The following is a 22,022-nucleotide window of genomic DNA, read 5'->3' as shown; positions in this document are numbered from 1 at the left end:
TTGGTTGACAAGACTCTGCAGCATCGCGTGGACATCCTGGTCGTGGAACTGTGGACCATCTCTATACTCTCGGCAGGGTCCTTGAGGGTGCATGGGAGTTTGCCCAACCAGTCTACATGTGCTTTGTGGACTTGGAGAAGGCATTCGACCGTGTCCCTCGGAAAATCCTGTGGGGAGTGCTCAGAGAGTATGGAGTATCGGACTGTCTGATTTTGGCGGTCCGCTCCCTGTGCGATCAGTGTCAGAGCTTGGTCTGCATTGCCGGCAGTAAGTCGGACACGTTTCCAGTGAGGGTTGGACTCCGCCAAGGCTGCCCTTTGTCACCCATTCTGTTCATAACTTTTATGGACAGAATTACTAGGCGCAGTCAAGGCGTTGAGGGGATCCGGTTTGGTGGCTGCAGGATTAGGTCTCTGCTTTTTGCAGATGATGTGGTCCTGATGGCTTCATCTGGCCAGCATCTTCAGCTCTCACTGGATCGGTTTGCAGCCGAGTGTGAAGCGACTGGGATGGGAATCAGCACCTCCAAGTCCGAGTCCATGGTTGTTGCCCGGAAAAGGGTGGAGTGCCATCTCCGGGTTGGGGAGGAGACCATGCCCCAAGTGGAGGAGTTCAAGTACCTCGGAGTCTTGTTCACGAATGAGGGAAGAGTGGATCGTGAGATCGACAGGCGGATCGGTGCGGCGTCTTCAGTAATGCAGACGCTGTATCGATCCGTTGTGGTGAAGGAGCTGAGTTGGAAGGCAAAACTCTCAATTTAGCGGTCGATCTACGTTCCCATCCTCACCTATGGTCATGAGCCTTGGGTTAAAACCGAAAGAACAATATCACGAGTACAAGTGGCCAAAATGAGTTTCCTCCGCCGGGTGGCGGGGCTCTCCCTTAGAGATAGGGTGAGAAGCTCTGCCATCCGGGGGGAGCTCAAAGTAAAGCTTCTGCTCCAACACATGGAGAGGAACCAGATGAGGTGGTTCAGGCATCTGGTCAGGATGCCACCTGAAAGCCTCCCTAGGGAGGTGTGTAGGGCATGTCCAACCGGTAGGAGGCCAGGGGAAAAACCCAGGACACGTTGGGAAGACTATGTCTCCCGGCTGGCCTGGGAACACCTCGGGATCCCCGGGAAGAGCCGGTCGAAGTGGCTGGGGAGAGGGAAGTCTGGCCTTCCCTGCTTAAGCTGCTGCCCCCGCGACCCGACCTCGGATAAGCGGAAGATGATGGATAGAAGATGGCTCAGGTGTGATTCACTACAATAAGGCCCCACAGCACACTGGATTCCAGTTAATTGAAATACCACAACACTGGATATTGTTCAGATAAGTTACATTTAAGAACTTGCACACAAAGCAACACTGGAGATGGCTATGAGGGCGCATTTTCCGCGCATGCGTATTAGGTCGTGTTGCGCCGGCAGACGGAGTGGGAGATGTCTTAAACGGTGGCATTGTGTGTGTGTGGACAAGGATAAGGTTAGGTGGGATTTATCCTGGATAACCTTAGCTTGCTTAGTGTAGAAGGGGCCTTAGAGATAGTGGCTGTTATGTCCACTCAAAAATCCATCCAATAACTTGATGGACTCGAGGAACAACTTAGTTTAGTAATGCTCGCTAACTTTTTTATTAGTGGCATTTGCCAAACATAGGAAAGAGAAACTCTTCTGTTTAAATTAAAAAATTCAGACAGCGACCAAACAACTGTAGGCTAGTCTTCAAAACACGCTGCTAACGAGTCGTTGCTCGCGACTTGAACACGTCCATTCTTTTCTGTTACTTGACGACACGACAAACTGTACAGAGACTTTGTTAAATGTGACTAAATACTCACCTCACCTCAAGACCACGACATGATGAAAATAAAAACACACCAAACGAAAGCCTATTGTGTGTCTTTAACCAGTTTTGTAATGTTCCTGTGTCTTTAAGTTGATAGGTCAATCTGTGACGTCATTTCCCCTTTAAAGCACGTCTTTGTCAGAATAGCCGGTTTCAATCAATGGTGGCAGCCAGCCTTGTGTGCGTTGACGACTAAATGTAAGTTTTGTCACATACTGTTACAGCATTTGAACTGAATGTCGTGCCTTGCTACTTCTGCAAATGTTTGGTGCATCGTATGCTAAGTTCAGTTGTGTTTGGGTCAATTGAGAGATAATTAGTCTCGTTGACGGCGTTTACATTCACGTGTAGTTTATTTAACGTCATTGCAACTGCGATGGCGGAGTTTGGCCTTTAGATGGCGACAGAGACCACATAATCGCCATTTATGGCTCTGAAGCTTAGAAACTTGTTTGAAGTTCATGCATAGTTAAATGCAGTATATATGTTGTTGTCATGCACACCTTTATATTATATTATATTATATTATGTATGCATATACATGTATATTGCTGCATATTAATGAGTATATAATTGGATTGTAATTTTTCCTCTTTTCTCTATTTGTTTAGACCACACACACACACACACACACACACACACACACACACACACACACACACACACACACACACACACACACACACACACACACACACACACACACACACACACACACACACTTACCTTTCAGCAATCAAGATGATTAAAGGATTCTCTGGCCGGAATCTGTCCATCGTGTCCCAACTCTAAAAGAACTACTATCCCTTCCTTACACACACCAAACTAGCCTAACAGAGTTGTTGTTTTGCTTTTAGTTTCTAAATGTGACTTTTGCATTCTTTCATCTCCTCTGATGTGAACTCCACTGCCTTCTTCAAACTAACAATCATGGCGGCTATTTCTTTACATTCTTCAACAAGGTCGGCTAATTTCCACTTTAAGGGCTTGAAATTCAAATAGTTTTCAAATGACAAAACTTCATCTCACTCACCTTCATCTTTCGTCTTTATCTCCGTTGGTGATTTGCTGGAAGTTGATTCTCTTTCATGTTCTCTTTTAGCGGACGTCGCCATCTTAGCATAGCAGTAGTCGTCCATCTTCTATCACGTCTTCAATCTTCACTTCAGATATCGCTCCAAACTCAATGCACGTTTCGTGGCTTTGGAAAATACCAATTGAGATATTTGTTGCTATATTTGCTGTGAATCATATGACTTTAAGATCGTGAATTCGAAGAATCTCCGAACAACCATAGCATACGGTCTACGTCTTTTTGCTTCGCTTCAAGTACATTTGCGCATGCGCTAAAAGCCAGCCACTTCCGTTTCTTACTCCACAACAGATGTTTTTCAAAATAAAGTAAATTTAATCTTGTTTTAAAACAACGGTTGGCAAAAGTATCTAACATCAAATAATGGACAACAACTCTTTGAAAATAAAATATATATATATACAAGCACGTGCACAGACTTTTCTGTGTGTGTGTGAGTGTGAGTGTGGGGAGGGAGGGGAGAGGAGGGGAGGGGAGGGGGGCATGTCTGATCATGGCGGAGCCAGAAGTCGAGTTTGCTAACATGGAGATATTTTCACTACTTTTCTTTTGTCGAGCACAAAGAAAAGAACATTTTAGTTAAATGTAAATTGTGCTTTGGATCAAAGATCCCATCTACTGCCCAAAACAGCAATTAAAATCTGCTGAAACAAGCTACATAAGCAACATGCTTCGACGAAGCTAGTAAAGAGAGATAGAGACTCCAATGACACTTCACCTCCACCACTTAAGGATTAACTCTGCCTCTGCTCATCATTCAGCACTGAAGATACACACACTCTGTCAATCAATGTTCCCTCTAATTGTTCATGTGTGAGCAAACGCAAAAACTCCCTGAGCATTGAGTGGAGCCCATGTGAGCAACATCAGACGTGCACACTGTGGCTACACCAGCAGCACACCTGTCCCAAACCTGACTAAATAACAACTCCAATCTCCATCCATCCATCCATTTTCTACCGCTTGTCCCTTTCGGGGTCGCGGGGGGTGCTGGAGCCTATCTCAGCTACAATCGGACGGAAGGCTGTGTACACCCTGGACAAGTCCCCACCTCATCGCAGGGTCAACACAGATAGACAGACAACATTCTCTTATTATTATAATCAAATGACAGCAGTCATTTCCATGAGGTTATTTTCTAATATAAGTGTTTAGGCCCACTTACAATGACAATAACAACAAATATTGTTTTTCATGAACTGTGTACTTGTATTGTTTGTCTGGGTGGAGGTCCTGCTTTGGAAATAATTTGTACCCCTTTCAGACATTGCATTTAGTTCCCATTAAAACATTCACATGTTGCACAATGAGATGTAAGCAGGGGATCATGTGTACATTCCTGCAACTTCCTGTTTGTAAAAAATATATTTTTATTAGTATTTATTTAATATACTAACAGCATTTAATGATTAATATTTATAAATTAAGATTCCTAATAAATGACACTAGAATAAGCACACATTTGATTGGTAAATCATAGTGTAACGACCTGGAATGACACTTTATGTGTGGTGTTGCAGTTGTCCGACTTTTTGTGTGGCTGTAAACGCATCACTGGCTAATTGGCATATGTGCATGTGTTGGCGCAAGTGAGAAAGAGCGAGCGGCTGCTGTTGATATAACAAAGTTGCTTTTGGTCTGGTTTGTACTGCAGAAAATGACCAGTTTTGCTAGATATAATTTTTTTTACTAATGTTTTGGTGATGTGTTTATGGCCGACAATAAAGAGTTTTGCTCAGTAAAGTGATCGATGGAATTCATGTCCTCAAAGCGTCTCCACAGACATTACAATATTTGAACAATGATGACGAAAACTGTTTTCTCTGTCGTGTCCGTGTCGTGTCGAAAATTGTTATGCGCTTATTTTTTTATTTGATTTTGTGCGTGGCATAGATTTGCCGTGCGCAGAGGACGCTTGAGCAGTGCGCAATTGCACAGGCGCGCACCTGAGAGGGAACGTTGCTGTCAATTCTCTTTAATACTCTTTCATTCTAGACTTCTAGAGTGTTTGATTATCACATCACTCTAAATGTATAGACTATAAAGTTCACAAACATAAAGAGGGATCCTAGTGGGCCAGGCCAATCTTTCCTTATCTCTAAACTAAAACTGGGGAAATGTGTAGTGTTCTGGGCTTCAGACATCATTTTGTGTCAGAATTACTTGAGGAAGAAAATGCCTGGTTAGACTTTATGTATGTAGTGTGTGCCTTTCTTGCTTTACAGCTATGTTGTTATTATGCTGTTTGTTACTTCTGTATGTTATGTTGCAGCTATTTAAAATAGTTTTGTCAATTTGTTCTGGCCAGAAACAAATTGGCCTTTGTAACATATCTTTGTCTTTGTGTGTTGTATGTAGACCACATTGCTTAGCAGAGTTCAGTGATACAAATGTATGTCAAGTTGATCAACAGATTGTATTATTCTCCAGTGCAATAACAGTACTGAAATGAAGGCTAAAAGGGCATTAATGGGAGCTTTAAAAAAAAAGAAGAAAAAAAGAAGTAACTAAATAGTTACTTTTCACAGTAACGCATTACTTTTTGGTGTAAGTAACTGAGTTACTTTTGAAATGAAGTAACTAGTAACTGTAACTAGTTACTGCTTTTCAGTAACTAACCCAACACTGCTTATAACAAAATGTGTTTATACAGTAACCTGCTCACATGAGTCAGATTACAGCAGGGGTGTCAAACTCATTTTAGCTCAGGGGCCACATGGAGGAAAATTTATTTCCACGTGGGCGGGACGGGTAAAATCATGGCATGATAACTTAAAAATACGACTACGACAACTTCAGAGTATTTTCTTTATTTTTTACTTCGGCCAAAAATAGAACGAGCACATCCTGAAAATGTACTTATCACAAATAATCATCTTGACAAATACTCCAAGTTAGTAAAATATTTTGAGGGAAAAAAATGGCACCTTTTCAAAAACACCTTGAAGAACACAATGAACTTAGACTTAATCTCAGTGTTTCTATTAAACTTTAAGTCACAACCCATCTAGGTTTGAACAAAAAACTAAATAAAGCAGAGAAAAACTATTCTATGTATCAACTACCTCATTTGTCATTTCCACATATTAATCCTGTGCTAACTCAACAAACCATACAAACTGAGGTAGAAACTATTCAAGAGTGTTGAGTTACTTCCTGTCTTCTAGACATAATGTGTATTGATAGAAAAATAAAAGCAGTGCAATGTGTGAACAATTTCAACAAAGCACAAATAAAAAGTTAAAAGACTGACAGTATTGCAGTAAATCACACACTGTTTACTTTCTTTACATTTGCACAGAAGACAATCATTTTCACAGAACTATATCAGTGTGCAGTGTCTCATGCTGCATTTTAATTATGTCAGTTTTGATACATCTCAACTTTGCAGTGAAAAAGGGTGTAGTGCAGGTTTTTGAGCGTGCACAAACTTGACACATGAGGCCCCAGGTCCCTGGACTGAAGAAGGAGTAACCAAGCACTTGAAGCATCATCTATCTTACTGTTCAGGAAGGTTTCAGATACAGAGAAGACATGAGGTCATGAGTGGATAAGATTATGCTCCAAATAATCCAAGTTTGTATGAATACCTCAGATATTTGTGAAAGAAGCAGTGAGGAGGTCCTGGGTAGGGTGGATGTCGCCACATATGAGCAACATACCACAAACTAAACAGCTAATTGGTTATTTTCCCTTGTGTGTTCTTATGTGTTTTACTGCGTCTGCTTTATGTTGGAACCTTTTACAGCACACTGAACAACTAAATGGTTTTTCACATGTGTGTGTTCTCATGTGTTCAGTCAAACGGCAATTTTGAGAAACGTTTTTGTCACAAACTGAACAATTAAATGGTTCTTCACCTGTGTGTGTTCTCATGTGTTGAGTCAAAATGCTATTTTGAGAAAAGCTTTTGCCACAAACTGAACAATTAAATGGTTTTTCACCTGTGTGTGTTCTCATGTGTTCAGTTAAACTGCAATTTCGAGACAAGTTTTTACCATAAATTTAACCATTAAATGGTTTTTTCTCCTGTGTTTGTTCTCATGTGTCGACTCAAATAGCTATTTGAGAAAAGCTTTTGCCACAAACTGAACAATTACAAGGCTTTTCACCTGTGTTCTAATGTGTTGAATCAAATTGACATTTTGAGAAAAGCTTTTGCCACACACTGAACAATGAAATGTTTTTTCACCTGTGTGTGTTCTCATGTGTTGAGTCAAACTGCAATTTCGAAAAAGGTTTTTACCACAAACTGAACAATTAAATGTTTTTTCACCTGCGTGTTCTCTTGTGTCGACTCAAATAGCTATTTTGAGCTTAGTAATGCAAGCTAAATAATTCATTAGTGGCATTTGCCCAAAATAGGAAGCGGTGGTTTTGCTCTTTCACTTTCTTATTTTGACTTTTGCATTCTTTCATCTCCTCTGATGTGAACTCCACTGACTTCTTCAAGCTAACAATCATGGCATCTCTTTCTTTACAAACCCTGTTTCCATAGAGTTGGGAAATTGTGTTAGATGTAAATATAAACGGAATACAATGATTTGCAAATCATATTCAACCCATATTCAGTTGAATGCACTACAAAGACAAGATATTTGATGTTCAAACTGATAAACTTTTTTTGCAAATAATAATTAACTTAGAATTTCATGGCTGCAACACGTGCCAAAGTAGTTGGGAAAGGGCATGTTCACCACTGTGTTACATGGCCTTTCCTTTTAACAACACTCAGTAAACGTTTGGGAACTGAGGAGACACATTTTTGAAGCTTCTCAGTTGGAATTCTTTCCCATTCTTGCTTGATGTACAGCTTAAGTTGTTCAACAGTCCGGGGGTCTCCATTGTGGTATTTTAGGCTTCATAATGCACCACACATTTTCAATGGGAGACAGGTCTGGACTACAGGCAGGCCAGTCTAGTACCCACACTCTTTTACTATGAAGCCACGTTGCTGTAACACGTGAATTGGCATTGTCTTGCTGAAATAAGCAGGGGCGTCCATGGTAACGTTGCTTGGATGGCAACATATGTTGCTCCAAAACCTGTATGTACCTTTCAACATTAATGGCGCCTTCACAGATGTGTAAGTTACCCATGTCTTGGGCACTAATACACCCCCATACCATCACAGATGCTGGCTTTTCAACTTTGCGCCTATAACAATCCGGATGGTTCTTTTCCTCTTTGGTCCGGAGGACACGACGGCCACAGTTTCCAAAAACAATTTAATATGTGGACTCGTCAGACCACAGAACTTTTTTCCACTTTGTATCAGTTCATATTAGCCGACGGCGTTTCTGGGTGTTGTTGATAAACGGTTTTCGCCTTGCATAGGAGAGTTTTAACTTGCACACACAGATGTAGCGACCAACTGTAGTTACTGACAGTGGGTTTCTGAAGTGTTCCTGAGCCCATGTGGTGATATCCTTTACACACTGATGTCGCTTGTTGATGCAGTACAGCCTGAGGGATCGAAGGTCACGGGCTTAGCTGCTTACTTGCAGTGATTTCTCCAGATTCTCTGAACCCTTTGATGATATTACGGACCGTAGATGGTGAAATCCCTAAATTCCTTGCAATAGCTGGTTGAGGAAGGTTTTTCTTAAACTGTTCAACAATTTGCTCACGCATTTGTTGACAAAGTGGTGACCCTCGCCCCATCCTTGTTTGTGAATGACTGAGCATTTCATGGAATCTACTATTATACCCAATCATGGCACCCACCTGTTCCCAATTTGCCTGCTCACCTGTGGGATGTTCCAAATAAGTGTTTGATGAGCATTCCTCAACTTTATCAGTATTTATTGCCACCTTTCCCAACTTCTTTGTCACGTGTTGCTGGCATCAAATTCTAAAGTTAATGATTATTTGAAAAAAAAAAAAAAGTTTATCAGTTTGAACATCAAATATGTTGTCTTTGTAGCATATTCAACTGAATATGGGTTGAAAATGATTTGCAAATCATTGTATTCCGTTTATATTTACATCTAACACAATTTCCCAACTCATATGGAAACGGGGTTTGTACTTTGTTGAACAATCGGCTAATTTCTCATCAACACTTTTTTAAAGGCTTGAAATAGCTTTCAAATGACAAAACTTCAACTCACTCACCTTCATCTTTCGTCTTTATCTCCGTTGGTGATTTGCTGGAAGTTGATTCTCTTTCATGTTCTCTTTTAGCGGACGTCGCCATCTTAGCATAGCAGTAGTCGTCCATCTTCTATCACGTCTTCAATCTTCACTTCACATATCGCTCCAAACTCAATGCACGTTTCGTGGCTTTGGAAAATACCAATTGAGATATTTGTTGCTATATTTGCTGTGAATCATATGACTTTAAGATCGTGAATTCGAAGAATCTCCGAACAACCATAGCATGCGGTCCTCGTCTTTTTGCTTGGCTTCAAAAGCAATTTAATCTTGTTTTAAAACAATGGTTAGCAAAAGTATCTAACATCAAATAACGGACAACTACTGTTTGAAAATAAAAAATGTATATATACAAGCATGTGCACAGACTTTTTCCATGGCTGTTGTTCAAACCAGAAAAATGGCAAACATTGAAGAAAAACAATTCTACATTTTAAATACTACAAGAAACACATACATATTTTTCAACCCACTTAGTAGTTCAAAACCTTTAGAAAGTCAAATCATTACTCTGAATAAAGAAGAAAAGCACTAAGAGTGTAGATCTCCACCAGGACCATGTCGAGGGAGGTGGGGGTTGGGTTGTGGGTGTTGGGGGTTAATTGTTCATATGTCTCTGATTTGCACATCAATCAGTATGAGGAGTAAAAGTTGGCACTTGGTTATGCAAACAGTTACCCAGCATCACTTATGCGTTAGTCAGTTTTGATACATCTCAATTTTGCAGTGAAAAAGGGTGTAGTGCAGGTTTTTGAGCGTGCACAAACTTGACACATGAGGCCCCAGGTCCCTGGACTGAAGAAGGAGTAACCAAGCACTTGAAGCATCATCTATCTTACTGTTCAGCAAGGTTTCAGATACAGAGAAGACATGGGGTCATGAGTGGATAAGATTATGCTTCAAATAATCCAAGTTTGTATGAATACCTCAGATATTTGTGAAAGAAGCAGTGAGGAGGTCCTGGGTAGGGTGGATGTCACCACATATGAGCAACATACCACAAACTAAACAACTAATTGGTTATTTTCCCTTGTGTGTTCTTGTGTGTTTTACTGCGTCTGCATTATGTTGGAACCTTTTACAGCACACTGAACAACTAAATGGTTTTTCTCCAGCGTGTGTTCTCATGTGTTTAGTCAAATTGCTCTTACCAGAAAAGCTTTTGCCACAAACTGAACAATTAAATGGTTTTTCACCTGTGTGTGTTCTCATGTGTTCAGTCAAATTACTCTTAACAGAAAAGCTTTTGCCACAAACTGAACAATTACATGATTTTTCTCCTGTGTGTGTTCTCATGTGTTTAGTCATATAGCTATTTTGAGAAAAGCTTATGCCGCAAACTAAACAATTAAATGGTTTTTCACCTGTGTGTGTTCTCATGTGTTTAGTCAAATAGCTATTTTGAGAAAAGCTTTTGCCACAAACTGAACAATTAAATGGTTTTTCACCTGTGTGTGTTCTCATGTGTTTAGTCAAATTGGTCTTAACACAAAAGCTTTTGTCACACACTGAACACTTATATGGTTTTTCTCCTGTGTGTGTTCTCATGTGTTCAGTCAAAATGCTATTTCGAGAAAAGCTTTTGCCACAAACTGAACAATTACATGGTTTTTCTCCTGTGTGTGTTCTCATGTGTCGAGTCAAAGAGCTATTTTGAGAAAAGCTTTTGCCACAAACTGAACGAATAAATGTTTTTTCTCCTGTGTGTGTTCTCATATGTACAGTCAGATTGATATTTTGAGAAAAGCTGTTGCCACAAACTGAACAACTAAACGGTTTTGCACCTGTGTGTGTTCTCATGTGTTTAGTCAAATAGCTATTTTGAGAAAAGCTTTTGCCACAAACTGAACAACTAAATGGTTTTTCACCTGTGTGTGTTCTCATGTGTTTAGTCAAATTGGTCTTAACACAAAAGCTTTTGTCACACACTGAACACTTATATGGTTTTTCTCCTGTGTGTGTTCTCATGTGTTCAGTCAAAATGCTATTTCGAGAAAAGCTTTTGCCACAAACTGAACAATTACATGGTTTTTCTCCTGTGTGTGTTCTCATGTGTCGAGTCAAAGAGCTATTTTGAGAAAAGCTGTTGCCACAAACTGAACAACTAAACGGTTTTGCACCTGTGTGTGTTCTCATGTGTTTAGTCAAATAGCTATTTTGAGAAAAGCTTTTGCCACAAACTGAACAACTAAATGGTTTTTCACCTGTGTGTGTTCTCATGTGTTTAGTCAAATAGCTATTTTGAGAAAAGCCTTTGCCACAAACTGAACAAGTACATGGTTTTTCACCTGTGTGTGTTCTCATGTGTCGAGGCAAATGGCTCTTTTTAGTAAAACTTTCAGCACAAACTGAGCAGCTCAAACATGTTTCACCTCTCTTCTTTGTAGAGCATTCAGAGTGTTTGTTGTCAGTGTGAGTCCTCATATCACCTTCACAGTCTTTATCACTGCTCAAAGGTTCTTCAACCTCGTCTTCAGCCTCACTATCTGATAGTGGAGCTAAGAGGTTGTCTACTTGTGGTTTCTCTTCATCATCTTCAGTCTTCACAGAGAGAATACTCAGTGGAAACTTGGTGTAATCAGCTTCCTCTCGTCCTAGAAGACACTCTCCCTCCTGAGTGATGCAGAGTTCCTCCTCTTCCTTTTTAATGCAGGGTGGTTGTGGAGTCTCCTGCTTCAAAGTGGAGCTCCCCCCTAACTGAGGGGAAACTTCTTCTGGATTACCGATCAGCTGCTGGACGTCTGCAAGACACAAACAACAAAAACACACTTTCTTCTATGTACTGTATGTGTGTGTAGTAGGGTTGTACAGTATACTGCTACTAATAAAATATTGTGGTACTAATCAATTGAAATCGGTACTATACCACCTTTGAAAAGAACCGGTACCGCTCTTTCATCTGAATGCCGCTGTGCGACGGTGACTACCTCCAGGGCCCATGTTTTTTCGGGGGTAACACTGGGTCCATTAAGCTCCACTCTTTGGTCAGAAGGACGAGGCCGTCGATTAGTTACAACTTGGTCACTTTATTTATTATTTCCACAGGGATCAACCGGACATCCACCATGCTATTAACACTCCTGCACATGCTACCACTACCTCCCCTTACTCGCCCGCTCACTCACTGACGTCACTCAGACAACACGTTGACATTCTCACAAACACACATACTACTCTCATTAGTTAACCAGCTCCCCTGCTGGTTAACTTGATGCCAAATATTAGCGCAGTTAAAACTGCCCAATTAGCAGTCAACTAATGCAAGTGAAATGACTACATTTTGTAACAAATTCCTACAATGTTTTGTCTTTAATAAATGTGTTTTACCTGCTACATGGCTTATCTGTGTACATGTATTCATAGTTTTGTTTTTAGTACTTAATTAATAATTGTATTTTTCTTAAAACACAGACCAGGAGTGGCAACGTTAAATCATGAATAATTTAATATAATGTCAGTAAAACTTTATGTTCTATTCTAATCTAATCCTTGATTATAGCAGACTATATGTAATATGGAAAATTGTAAATTGTTATTTGAGTGCAACGAGACAAGTCCAATGTGTTTAATGCATTTTAATTCATATTTTAACCTTGTAAAATTATTAATTGACTCTAAGTTTCTGTTTACAGTCAAAGCTTTCTCCTTCTTCTACATGTACAGACGCTTGTGGAATTCACACATGGATACCTTAAGAAAAAGCGATTGCAGCTATTTGGGATACAACACTTCTCAAACGACAAGAGAACATTCGAATGTCCAGGTCAGCTGTGATTCTACTTACCGAAAAACTTTGTCCATTTGTCGAAGGAGAGATAACGAGAATACCGGCTCCCATGGATTAGATAAAAAAAAAGGTAGTGTCGAGGGAAGACTACGGAAAATGGCAAATGCTTTTTTTGGATACACTCGAGGGAGTACTGGAACGTGGTCCCCCGGGTGATTCCCTTGTCCTACTGGGGGACTTCAACGTTCATGTTGGCAACGAAAGCGAAACCTGGAGAGGCGTGATTGGGAAGAATGGCCGTCCGGATCTGAACCCGAGTGGTGTTTTGTTATTAGACTTTTGTGTCTGTCACAGATTGTCCATAACAAACACCATGTTCAAACATAAGGGTGTCCATATGTGCACTTGGCACCAGGACACCCTAAACCGCAGTTCCATGATCGACTTTGTAGTTGTGTCATCGGATTTACCGATTTTGGACACTCTGGTGAAGAGAGGGGCGGAGCTTTCTACCGATCACCACCTGGTGGTGAGTTGGCTGCGTCTTCCTATGAGGAAGCAGTGCCTGGGGAATCTGTGGTGGGCTCTCCTATTTCTGGGGCTGAGGTTGCTGAGGTAGTTAAAAAGCTCCTCGGTGGCAAGGCCCCGGGGGTAGATGAGATCCGCCCGGAGTTCCTTCAGGCTCTGGATGCTGTGGCGCTGTCTTGGTTGACAAGACTCTGCAGCATCGCGTGGACATCCTGGTCGTGGAACTGTGGACCATCTCTATACTCTCGGCAGGGTCCTTGAGGGTGCATGGGAGTTTGCCCAACCAGTCTACATGTGCTTTGTGGACTTGGAGAAGGCATTCGATCGTGTCCCTCGGAAAATCCTGTGGGGAGTGCTCAGAGAGTATGGAGTATCGGACTGTCTGATTGTGTCGGTCCGCTCCCTGTGCGATCAGTGTCAGAGCTTGGTCTGCATTGCCGGCAGTAAGTCGGACACGTTTCCAGTGAGGGTTGGACTCCGCCAAGGCTGCCCTTTGTCACCCATTCTGTTCATAACTTTTATGGACCGAATTACTAGGCGCAGTCAAGGCGTTGAGGGGATCTGGTTTGGTGGCTGCAGGATTAGGTCTCTGCTTTTTGCAGATGATGTGGTCCTGATGGCTTCATCTGGCCAGCATCTTCAGCTCTCACTGGATCGGTTTGCAGCCGAGTGTGAAGCGACTGGGATGAGAATCAGCACCTCCAAGTCTGAGTCCATGGTTGTTGCCCGGAAAAGGGTGGAGTGCCATCTCCGGGTTGGGGAGGAGACCATGCCCCAAGTGGAGGAGTTCAAGTACCTCTGAGTCTTGTTCACGAATGAGGGAAGAGTGGATCGTGAGATCGACAGGCGGATCGGTGCGGCGTCTTCAGTAATGCGGACGCTGTATTGATCCGTTGTGGTGAAGGAGCTGAGTTGGAAGGCAAAACTCTCAATTTACCGGTCGATCTACGTTCCCATCCTCACCTATGGTCATGAGCTTTGGGTTAAAACCGAAAGAACAAGATCACGGGTACAAGTGGCCAAAATGAGTTTCCTCCGCCGGGTGGCGGGGCTCTCCCTTAGAGATAGGGTGAGAAGCTCTGCCATCCGGGGGGAGCTCAAAGTAAAGCTTCTGCTCCAACACATGGAGAGGAACCAGATGAGGTGGTTCAGGCATCTGGTCAGGATGCCACCTGAAAGCCTCCCTAGGGAGGTGTGTAGGGCATGTCCAACCGGTAGGAGGCCAGGGGGAAAACCGAGGACACGTTGGGAAGACTATGTCTCCCGGCTGGCCTGGGAACACCTCGGGATCCCCGGGAAGAGCTGGTCGAAGTGGCTGGTGAGAGGGAAGTCTGGCCTTTCCTGCTTATGCTGCTGCCCCCGCGACCCGACCTCGGATAAGCGGAAGATGATGGATAGAAGATGGCTCGGGTGTGATTCACTACAATAAGGCCCCACAGCACACTGGATTCCAGTTAATTGAAATACCACAACACTGGATATTGTTCAGATAAGTTACATTTAAGAACTTGCACACAAAGCAACACTGGAGATGGCTATAAGGGCGCATTTTCCACGCATGCGTATTAGGTCGTGTTGCCTTGGCAGACGGAGTGGGAGGGGGTCTTAAACGGTGGCATTGTGTGTGTGTGGACAAGGATAAGGTTAGGTGGGATTTATCCTGGATAACCTTAGCTTGCTTAGTGTAGAAGGGGCCTTAGAGATAGTGGCTGTTATGTCCACTCAAAAATCCATTCAATAACTTGATGGACTCGAGGAACAACTTAGTTTAGTAATGCTCGCTAACTTTTTTATTAGTGGCATTTGCCAAACATAGGAAAAAGAAACTCTTCTGTTTTAATTAAAAAATTCAGACAGTGACCAAACAACTGTAGGCTAGTCTTCAAAACACGCTGCTAACGAGTCGTTGCTCACGACTTGAACACAAGGCTGGCTGCCACCATTGATTGAAACCGGCTATTCTGACAAAGACGTGCTTTAAAGGGGAAATGACGTCACAGATTGACCTATCAACTTAAAGACACAGGAACATTACAAAACTGGTTAAAGACACACAATAGGCTTTCGTTTGGTGTGTTTTTATTTTCATCATGTCGTGGTCTTGAGGTGAGGTGAGTATTTAGTCACATTTAACAAAGTCTCTGTACAGTTTGTCGTGTCGTCAAGTAACAGAAAAGAATGGACGTGTTCAAGTCGTGAGCAACGACTCGTTAGCAGCGTGTTTTGAAGACTAGCCTACAGTTGTTTGGTCACTGTCTGAATTTTTTAATTAAAACAGAAGAGTTTCTTTTTCCTATGTTTGGCAAATGCCACTAATAAAAAAGTTAGCGAGCATTACTAAACTAAGTTGTTCCTCGAGTCCATCAAGTTATTGAATGGATTTTTGAGTGGACATAACAGCCAACTTGACGACACGACAAACTGTACAGAGACTTTGTTAAATGTGACTAAATACTCACCTCACCTCAAGACCACGACATGATGAAAATAAAAACACACCAAACGAAAGCCTATTGTGTGTCTTTAACCAGTTTTGTAATGTTCCTGTGTCTTTAAGTTGATAGGTCAATCTGTGACGTCATTTCCCCTTTAAAGCACGTCTTTGTCAGAATAGCCGGTTTCAATCAATGGTGGCAGCCAGCCTTGTGTGCGTTGACGACTAAATGTAAGTTTTGTCACATACTGTTACAGCATTTGAACTGAATGTCGTGCCTTGCTACTTCTGCAAATGTTTGGTGCATCGTATGCTAAGTTCAGTTGTGTTTGGGTCAATTGAGAGATAATTAGTCTCGTTGACGGCGTTTACATTCACGTGTAGTTTATTTAACGTCATTGCAACTGCGATGGCGGAGTTTGGCCTTTAGATGGCGACAGAGACCACATAATCGCCATTTATGGCTCTGAAGCTTAGAAACTTGTTTGAAGTTCATGCATAGTTAAATGCAGTATATATGTTGTTGTCATGCACACCTTTATATTATATTATATTATATTATGTATGCATATACATGTATATTGCTGCATATTAATGAGTATATAATTGGATTGTAATTTTTCCTCTTTTCTCTATTTGTTTAGACCACACACACACACACACACACACACACACACACACACACACACACACACACACACACACACACACACACACACACACACACACACACACACATTCACATCTACCTTTCAGCAATAAAGATGATTAAAGGATTCTCTGGCCGGAATCTGTCAACGTGTCCCAACTCTAAAATAACTACTATCCCTTCCTTACACACACCAAACGAGCCTAACAGAGTTATTGTTTTGCTTTTAGTTTCTAAATGTGACTTTTGCATTCTTTCATCTGCTCTGATGTGAACTCCACTGCCTTCTTCAAGCTAACAATCATGGCGGCTCTTTCTTTACATTCTTCAACAAGGTCGGCTCATTTAGACTTTAAGGGCTTGAAATGGTTTTCAAAGGACAAAACTTCAACTCACTCACCTTCATCTTTCGTCTTTATCTCCGTTGGTGATTTGCTGGAAGTTGATTCTCTTTCATGTTCTCTTTTAGCGGACGTCGCCATCTTAGCATAGCAGTAGTCGTCCATCTTCTATCACGTCTTCAATCTTCACTTCACATATCGCTCCAAACTCAATGCACGTTTCGTGGCTTTGGAAAATACCAATTGAGATATTTGTTGCTATATTTGCTGTGAATCATATGACTTTAAGATCGTGAATTCGAAGAATCTCCGAACAACCATAGCATGCAGTCCTCGTCTTTTTGCTTGGCTTCAAGTACATTTGCGCATGCGCCAAAAGACAGCAACTTCCGTTTCCTACTCCACAACAGATGTTTTTCAAAATAAAGTAAATTTAATCTTGTTTTAAAACAATGGTTGGCAAAAGTATCTAACATTAAATAATGGACAACAACTCTTTGAAAATAAAAAAATATATATATATACAAGCACGTGCACAGACTTTTTCCATGGCTGTTGTTTGAACCAGAAAAAGGGCAAACATTGAAAAAAAAAATCATACATTTTAAATACCAGAGGTGTGGACTCGAGTCACATGACTTGGACTCGAGTCAGACTCGAGTCATGAATTTGATAACTTTAGACTCGACTTGACAAAATGTAAAGAGACTTGCAACTCGACTTAGACTTTAACATCAATGACTTGTGACTTCACTTGGACTTGAGCCTTTTGACTTGCTACTTTCCCCAAAACCCAAAGCTTAAAAAGTTATTTGGGAGCGCTTCATATCTTTCATTTTCTTCGTCTGTGTCTCTCAGCGTGTTGTTCCTGTCAGCTGGTGTGCTCTCTGTACAACAGCCAATCAAATTAGATCTACGTTGTTTTCATCACGCAGCATTCATCCAATCGAATTGCAGGAGAACTAATGACCAAGAGTTGTCAAACAACGCGGCGGTGAAAAACAATTATGCCAAAGTTGGTTTCGTTCGGGTATAAAAACTACGACTTGGTCAACAAAAAACGAATTGCCATATGCAAATCCCGCAGTTCGAATATTACATACGGAGACGCAACAACTTCCAACTTCGTTCGACATTTGAAGTTGCACAAAGAAGGGTAAGTTTTGAATTCAAAATAACGTTTATTGGCTAAGTAACGTGACTTTTATTTGCTGTGTAGTTAAATCAGTGAGGCTGTAAACTCACTGCTAACGTTATAACCATAGACATCTTATAAGTAGACGCAGCATCGAGCGCTACTGCCTACTGGCGCAGACGAGACGCGTGGCCGCCATCTTGGAGTGGTGATCCGCTCCACTCAGAGCAATTCATTTGGCAGGAGCAATGAACTGTCAGCGCATTTAATTCATTTTACCTCACTGAATACAACTGATTTTCACGCGCTTTTTCGTCATACGTGTAGCTATGATAAAGGACACATGTTTTAATTATTCAAAGTTTGCTTAACAGTAATAGAATAATCTTATATGCTATAAGTGACCAGACATCCGAGATCAAAACTGGGAATATAATCCCAGAGAAGGGAAAAAAAACGGTAAACTATTTTTAAGTTGAAGAAACAATATGATTAGGTTATATATACATGCGTGTATCCTACATAAACAATGCATGAATACATTAGATATCTATACATCTTATAGACTGTATCTCTGTTGCTGCAGCAGCAGAGAGTTTATCCTGTCTTGACACTTTGAATTTATATTATATATATTACTTTCTTTCCTTAAATGATCTTGTTTATAGTGATTGTTTTATATGTATTTTTTATGTATGTTGCTTTGGATAAAAGCGTCTGCCAAATACTTCAACATAAACATATATAAACACCTTAAAGTCTTTATATCAGCTAAAACCACCAATCTGTTTCACTTGATTCAGAATAAAACCAAATTCTGGTTTACCCAACAATGTTAGTATTTGATTATTGTTACTTGAAGACTTATTCCTGGTTACAATTATACTGTTAAGAAAGTATTATTTTATATTTTGCCTAAAATGAGAATGCATCATAATCAGTGGCGGTTGGTGAATTTTGTTTTAGGTGGGGCTGAAAGTTTGTAAACCAAACCCCTGTTTTTTTAAATTGTTTTTTATCTAACAAACTGTTCTTAGGGTAATTTATATTTACTTTTTAAATGTGTATTTTTATTTCTGTTTTAAATGTTATTTTTTAGTCTGTCCTTTGCCTCTATTTATTTGTGGTGTACAGCCCTTTGTTTTTCAACTGTGCTTGTTTTTAAATGGCTTTATAAATAAAGTTGGTATGGTATGTAGGGAGGTTATCCGCCCCCCAGAAGATTTCTTTGTGATTTTCACATACAAATATTGAAGATCTTTGCTCCTTCTCAACTCTGTGCTAATATTCTTTTCACAAAACAAACCAATAGTACGTTAATGTCAAATCTTACTTACGAAAAGTAGTCCCCCGATTCCTATTTTCAACAGTCCGCTCATTTGAGCAGGAAAACGCTGAACACCAGCCCGGCCGGCATCTTTGTTTTCTACCTGTCAACTGTCAGTTTAGGCTGCTCGCCGGCTCCTCATCACCACTTCAAGATGGCGGCCAAATTGCTCGCGTCACAGCAGCCAATGCTGCGTCTACTTATAAGATGTCTATGGTTATAACTTCATTGCAAACACGGCAATCTGTTGCGTCCACTGCAGTTCGCTACCGTATTCATACTTTTTGTCAAGTGATTTATTTTAAGCAGGCTTGCATGAGGTACCTACACGTAACGTTACGTTAGTCAATGTATCACACACAGCAACGTAACATTAGACGGCGGTCAGCAGCACCGCATATTTTAGCCACCTACAAAAAGACAAACATAGTCAAATAAAGGTCAGTTAAAATGTATACTATATTAAGAATATGTGTACATATTGCATAGAGCCCTGACATCTAAAAAGTACCAACTCGGTTCATTGTCATGTTCATGTATTTGTTATGTTTTTCATGTGTACGCACACATAAACACACATACAGTATGAGATGAGATCAATGAGATAAGGTGAGAACAGGATAGAAACCGCTATGGAACTAGTTACAATGCAATATGCCATGGAAATACAATGTTAACACTTTTGTGCAAATAAGTACAGTGGAACTGGTTAATAGTGCTATTATGAAGTGCAATATCAGCACTATTTTTTTCCTGCAATTTCAAATGCACTTGTTTTAATAAATAAAAACAGCGTTTGATAAGCATACACAATCTGTGTGAATATATTAGTCTGTGGTAGGGCTGGGCGATATATCGATATGCGCGATATATCGCGGGTTCGTCTCTGTGCGATATAGAAAATGACTATCGTGATATTCGAGTATGCGTTCTCACGCCGTTGCTTTTAGCTGCTGGCATTACACTACAGGCTCTTCTCGCTCTTTACTGTGTCTCCTTCTCTCAGACAGCAAGCGCAGCTTCTACATACGTCACATACTGTCACGTCAGACGTCACATACGTATACGACCTCTCGCAGCAGAGAGGTAGCAGCATGGCTAACGTTAGCTGTGATGCTAGCAATAATACGAGAGAAAGAAGGTGCGAATCTGGTAACAAATGAAGGAATAATTAATTCCCCCGCAAAACAGCAGGGGGTCCATCGTCTGGCGGTGGTTTGGCTTCAAGTGGGAATATGTTGAACAGACAACCGTAATTTGTCAAATGTGGGGCGAAAGCGTTGCTATAAAAATGAGCATTTCTGCTAATATGTAGCATCATTTGAAAAGTCACCCGCTAGAGAATGAACTGTGCTTACTCCGCACGTCAACATCTCCGTTCGGTGCCACACGCCCATACCATTAAAATGCCAAAGCAAACATTTCTAGATCAACACCGTATGAAAAAAATGGTGATTTTTTTAGTTGTGATTTCCTTCTCTGCATGAAAGTTTAAAAGTAGCATATATTAATGCAGTATGAAGAAGAATGTTTTAATGTAGACACATAGAATCATCATACTGCTGTGATTATATGCATCAAGTGTTCATTCAAGGCTAAGGCAAAATATCCACATATATATCGTGTATCGTGATATGGCCTTAAAATATCGTGATATTAAAAAAAGGCCATATCGCCCAGCCCTAGTCTGTGGTTAAAAGGACTTGAAAAGACTCAAAACTCAAAATGCAGGATTTAGGACTTGACTTGAGACTTTCCAGTCTTGACTTTGGACTTGACTCGAGACTTGAGGGCAAAGACTTGAGACTTACTTGTGACTTGCAAAACAATGACTTGGTCCCACCTCTGAATCATGGCGGCTCTTTCTTTACATTCTTCAACAAGGTCGGCACTTTTTTCAGGGCTTGAAATAGCTTTCAAATGACAAAACTTCAACTCACTCACCTTCATCTTTCGTCTTTATCTCCGTTGGTGATTTGCTGGAAGTTGATTCTCTTTCATGTTCTCTTTTAGCGGACGTCGCCATCTTAGCATAGCAGTAGTCGTCCATCTTCTATCACGTCTTCAATCTTCACTTCAGATATCGCTCCAAACTCAATGCACGTTTCGTGGCTTTGGAAAATACCAATTGAGATATTTGTTGCTATATTTGCTGTGAATCATATGACTTTAAGATCGTGAATTCGAAAATTCTCCAAAAAAATCATAGCATGCGGTCTTTGTCTTTTTGCTTGGCGTCAAGTACATTTGCGCTAGAATACAGACACTTCCTATTCCTACTCCACAACAGATGTTTTTCAAAATAAAGGCAATTTAATCTTGTTTTAAAACAATGGTTGGCAAAAGTATCTAACATCAAAAAACGGACAACTACTGTTTGAAAATAAAAAATGTATATATACAAGCATGTGCACAGACTTTTTCCATGGCTGTTGTTCAAACCAGAAAAAGGGCAAACATTGAAGAAAAACAATTCTACATTTTAAATACTACAAGAAACACATACATATTTTTCAACCCACTTAGTAGTTCAAAACCTTTAGAAAGTCAAATCATTACTCTGAATAAAGAAGAAAAGCACTAAGAGTGTAGATCTCCACCAGGACCATGTCGAGGGAGGTGGGGGTTGGGTTGTGGGTGTTGGGGGTTAATTGTTCATATGTCTCTGATTTGCACATCAATCAGTCTGAGGAGTAAAAGTTGGCAATTTGTTATGCAAACAGTTACCCAGCATCACTTATGCGTTAGTCAGTTTTGATACATCTCAATTTTGCAGTGAAAAAGGGTGTAGTGCAGGTTTTTG

At 40.8% G+C, this 22,022-nt stretch overlaps 2 protein-coding genes across 2 annotated transcripts in view; both read right to left on the bottom strand.

Moving 5' to 3' along the window:
• Positions 1-22,022, bottom strand: part of LOC133619255 (uncharacterized) — a 208,025-nt gene that overhangs the window by 82,954 nt on the left and 103,049 nt on the right. The window lies entirely within an intron of this gene.
• On the bottom strand, positions 10,099-11,818 carry LOC133619311 (uncharacterized). The gene has a single exon (XM_061980279.2). The coding sequence runs from the start codon at positions 11,500-11,502 to the stop codon at positions 10,099-10,101; it is 1,404 nt and encodes a 467-aa protein (XP_061836263.2). The 5' UTR covers positions 11,503-11,818.

This window comes from Nerophis lumbriciformis, linkage group LG20 (assembly GCF_033978685.3).
Source record: "Nerophis lumbriciformis linkage group LG20, RoL_Nlum_v2.1, whole genome shotgun sequence".
Classification (NCBI taxonomy): Eukaryota; Metazoa; Chordata; class Actinopteri; order Syngnathiformes; family Syngnathidae; genus Nerophis; species Nerophis lumbriciformis.
Note: the sequence above shows the minus strand (reverse complement) of the source record. Positions and strands in the feature narration are given on the sequence as shown.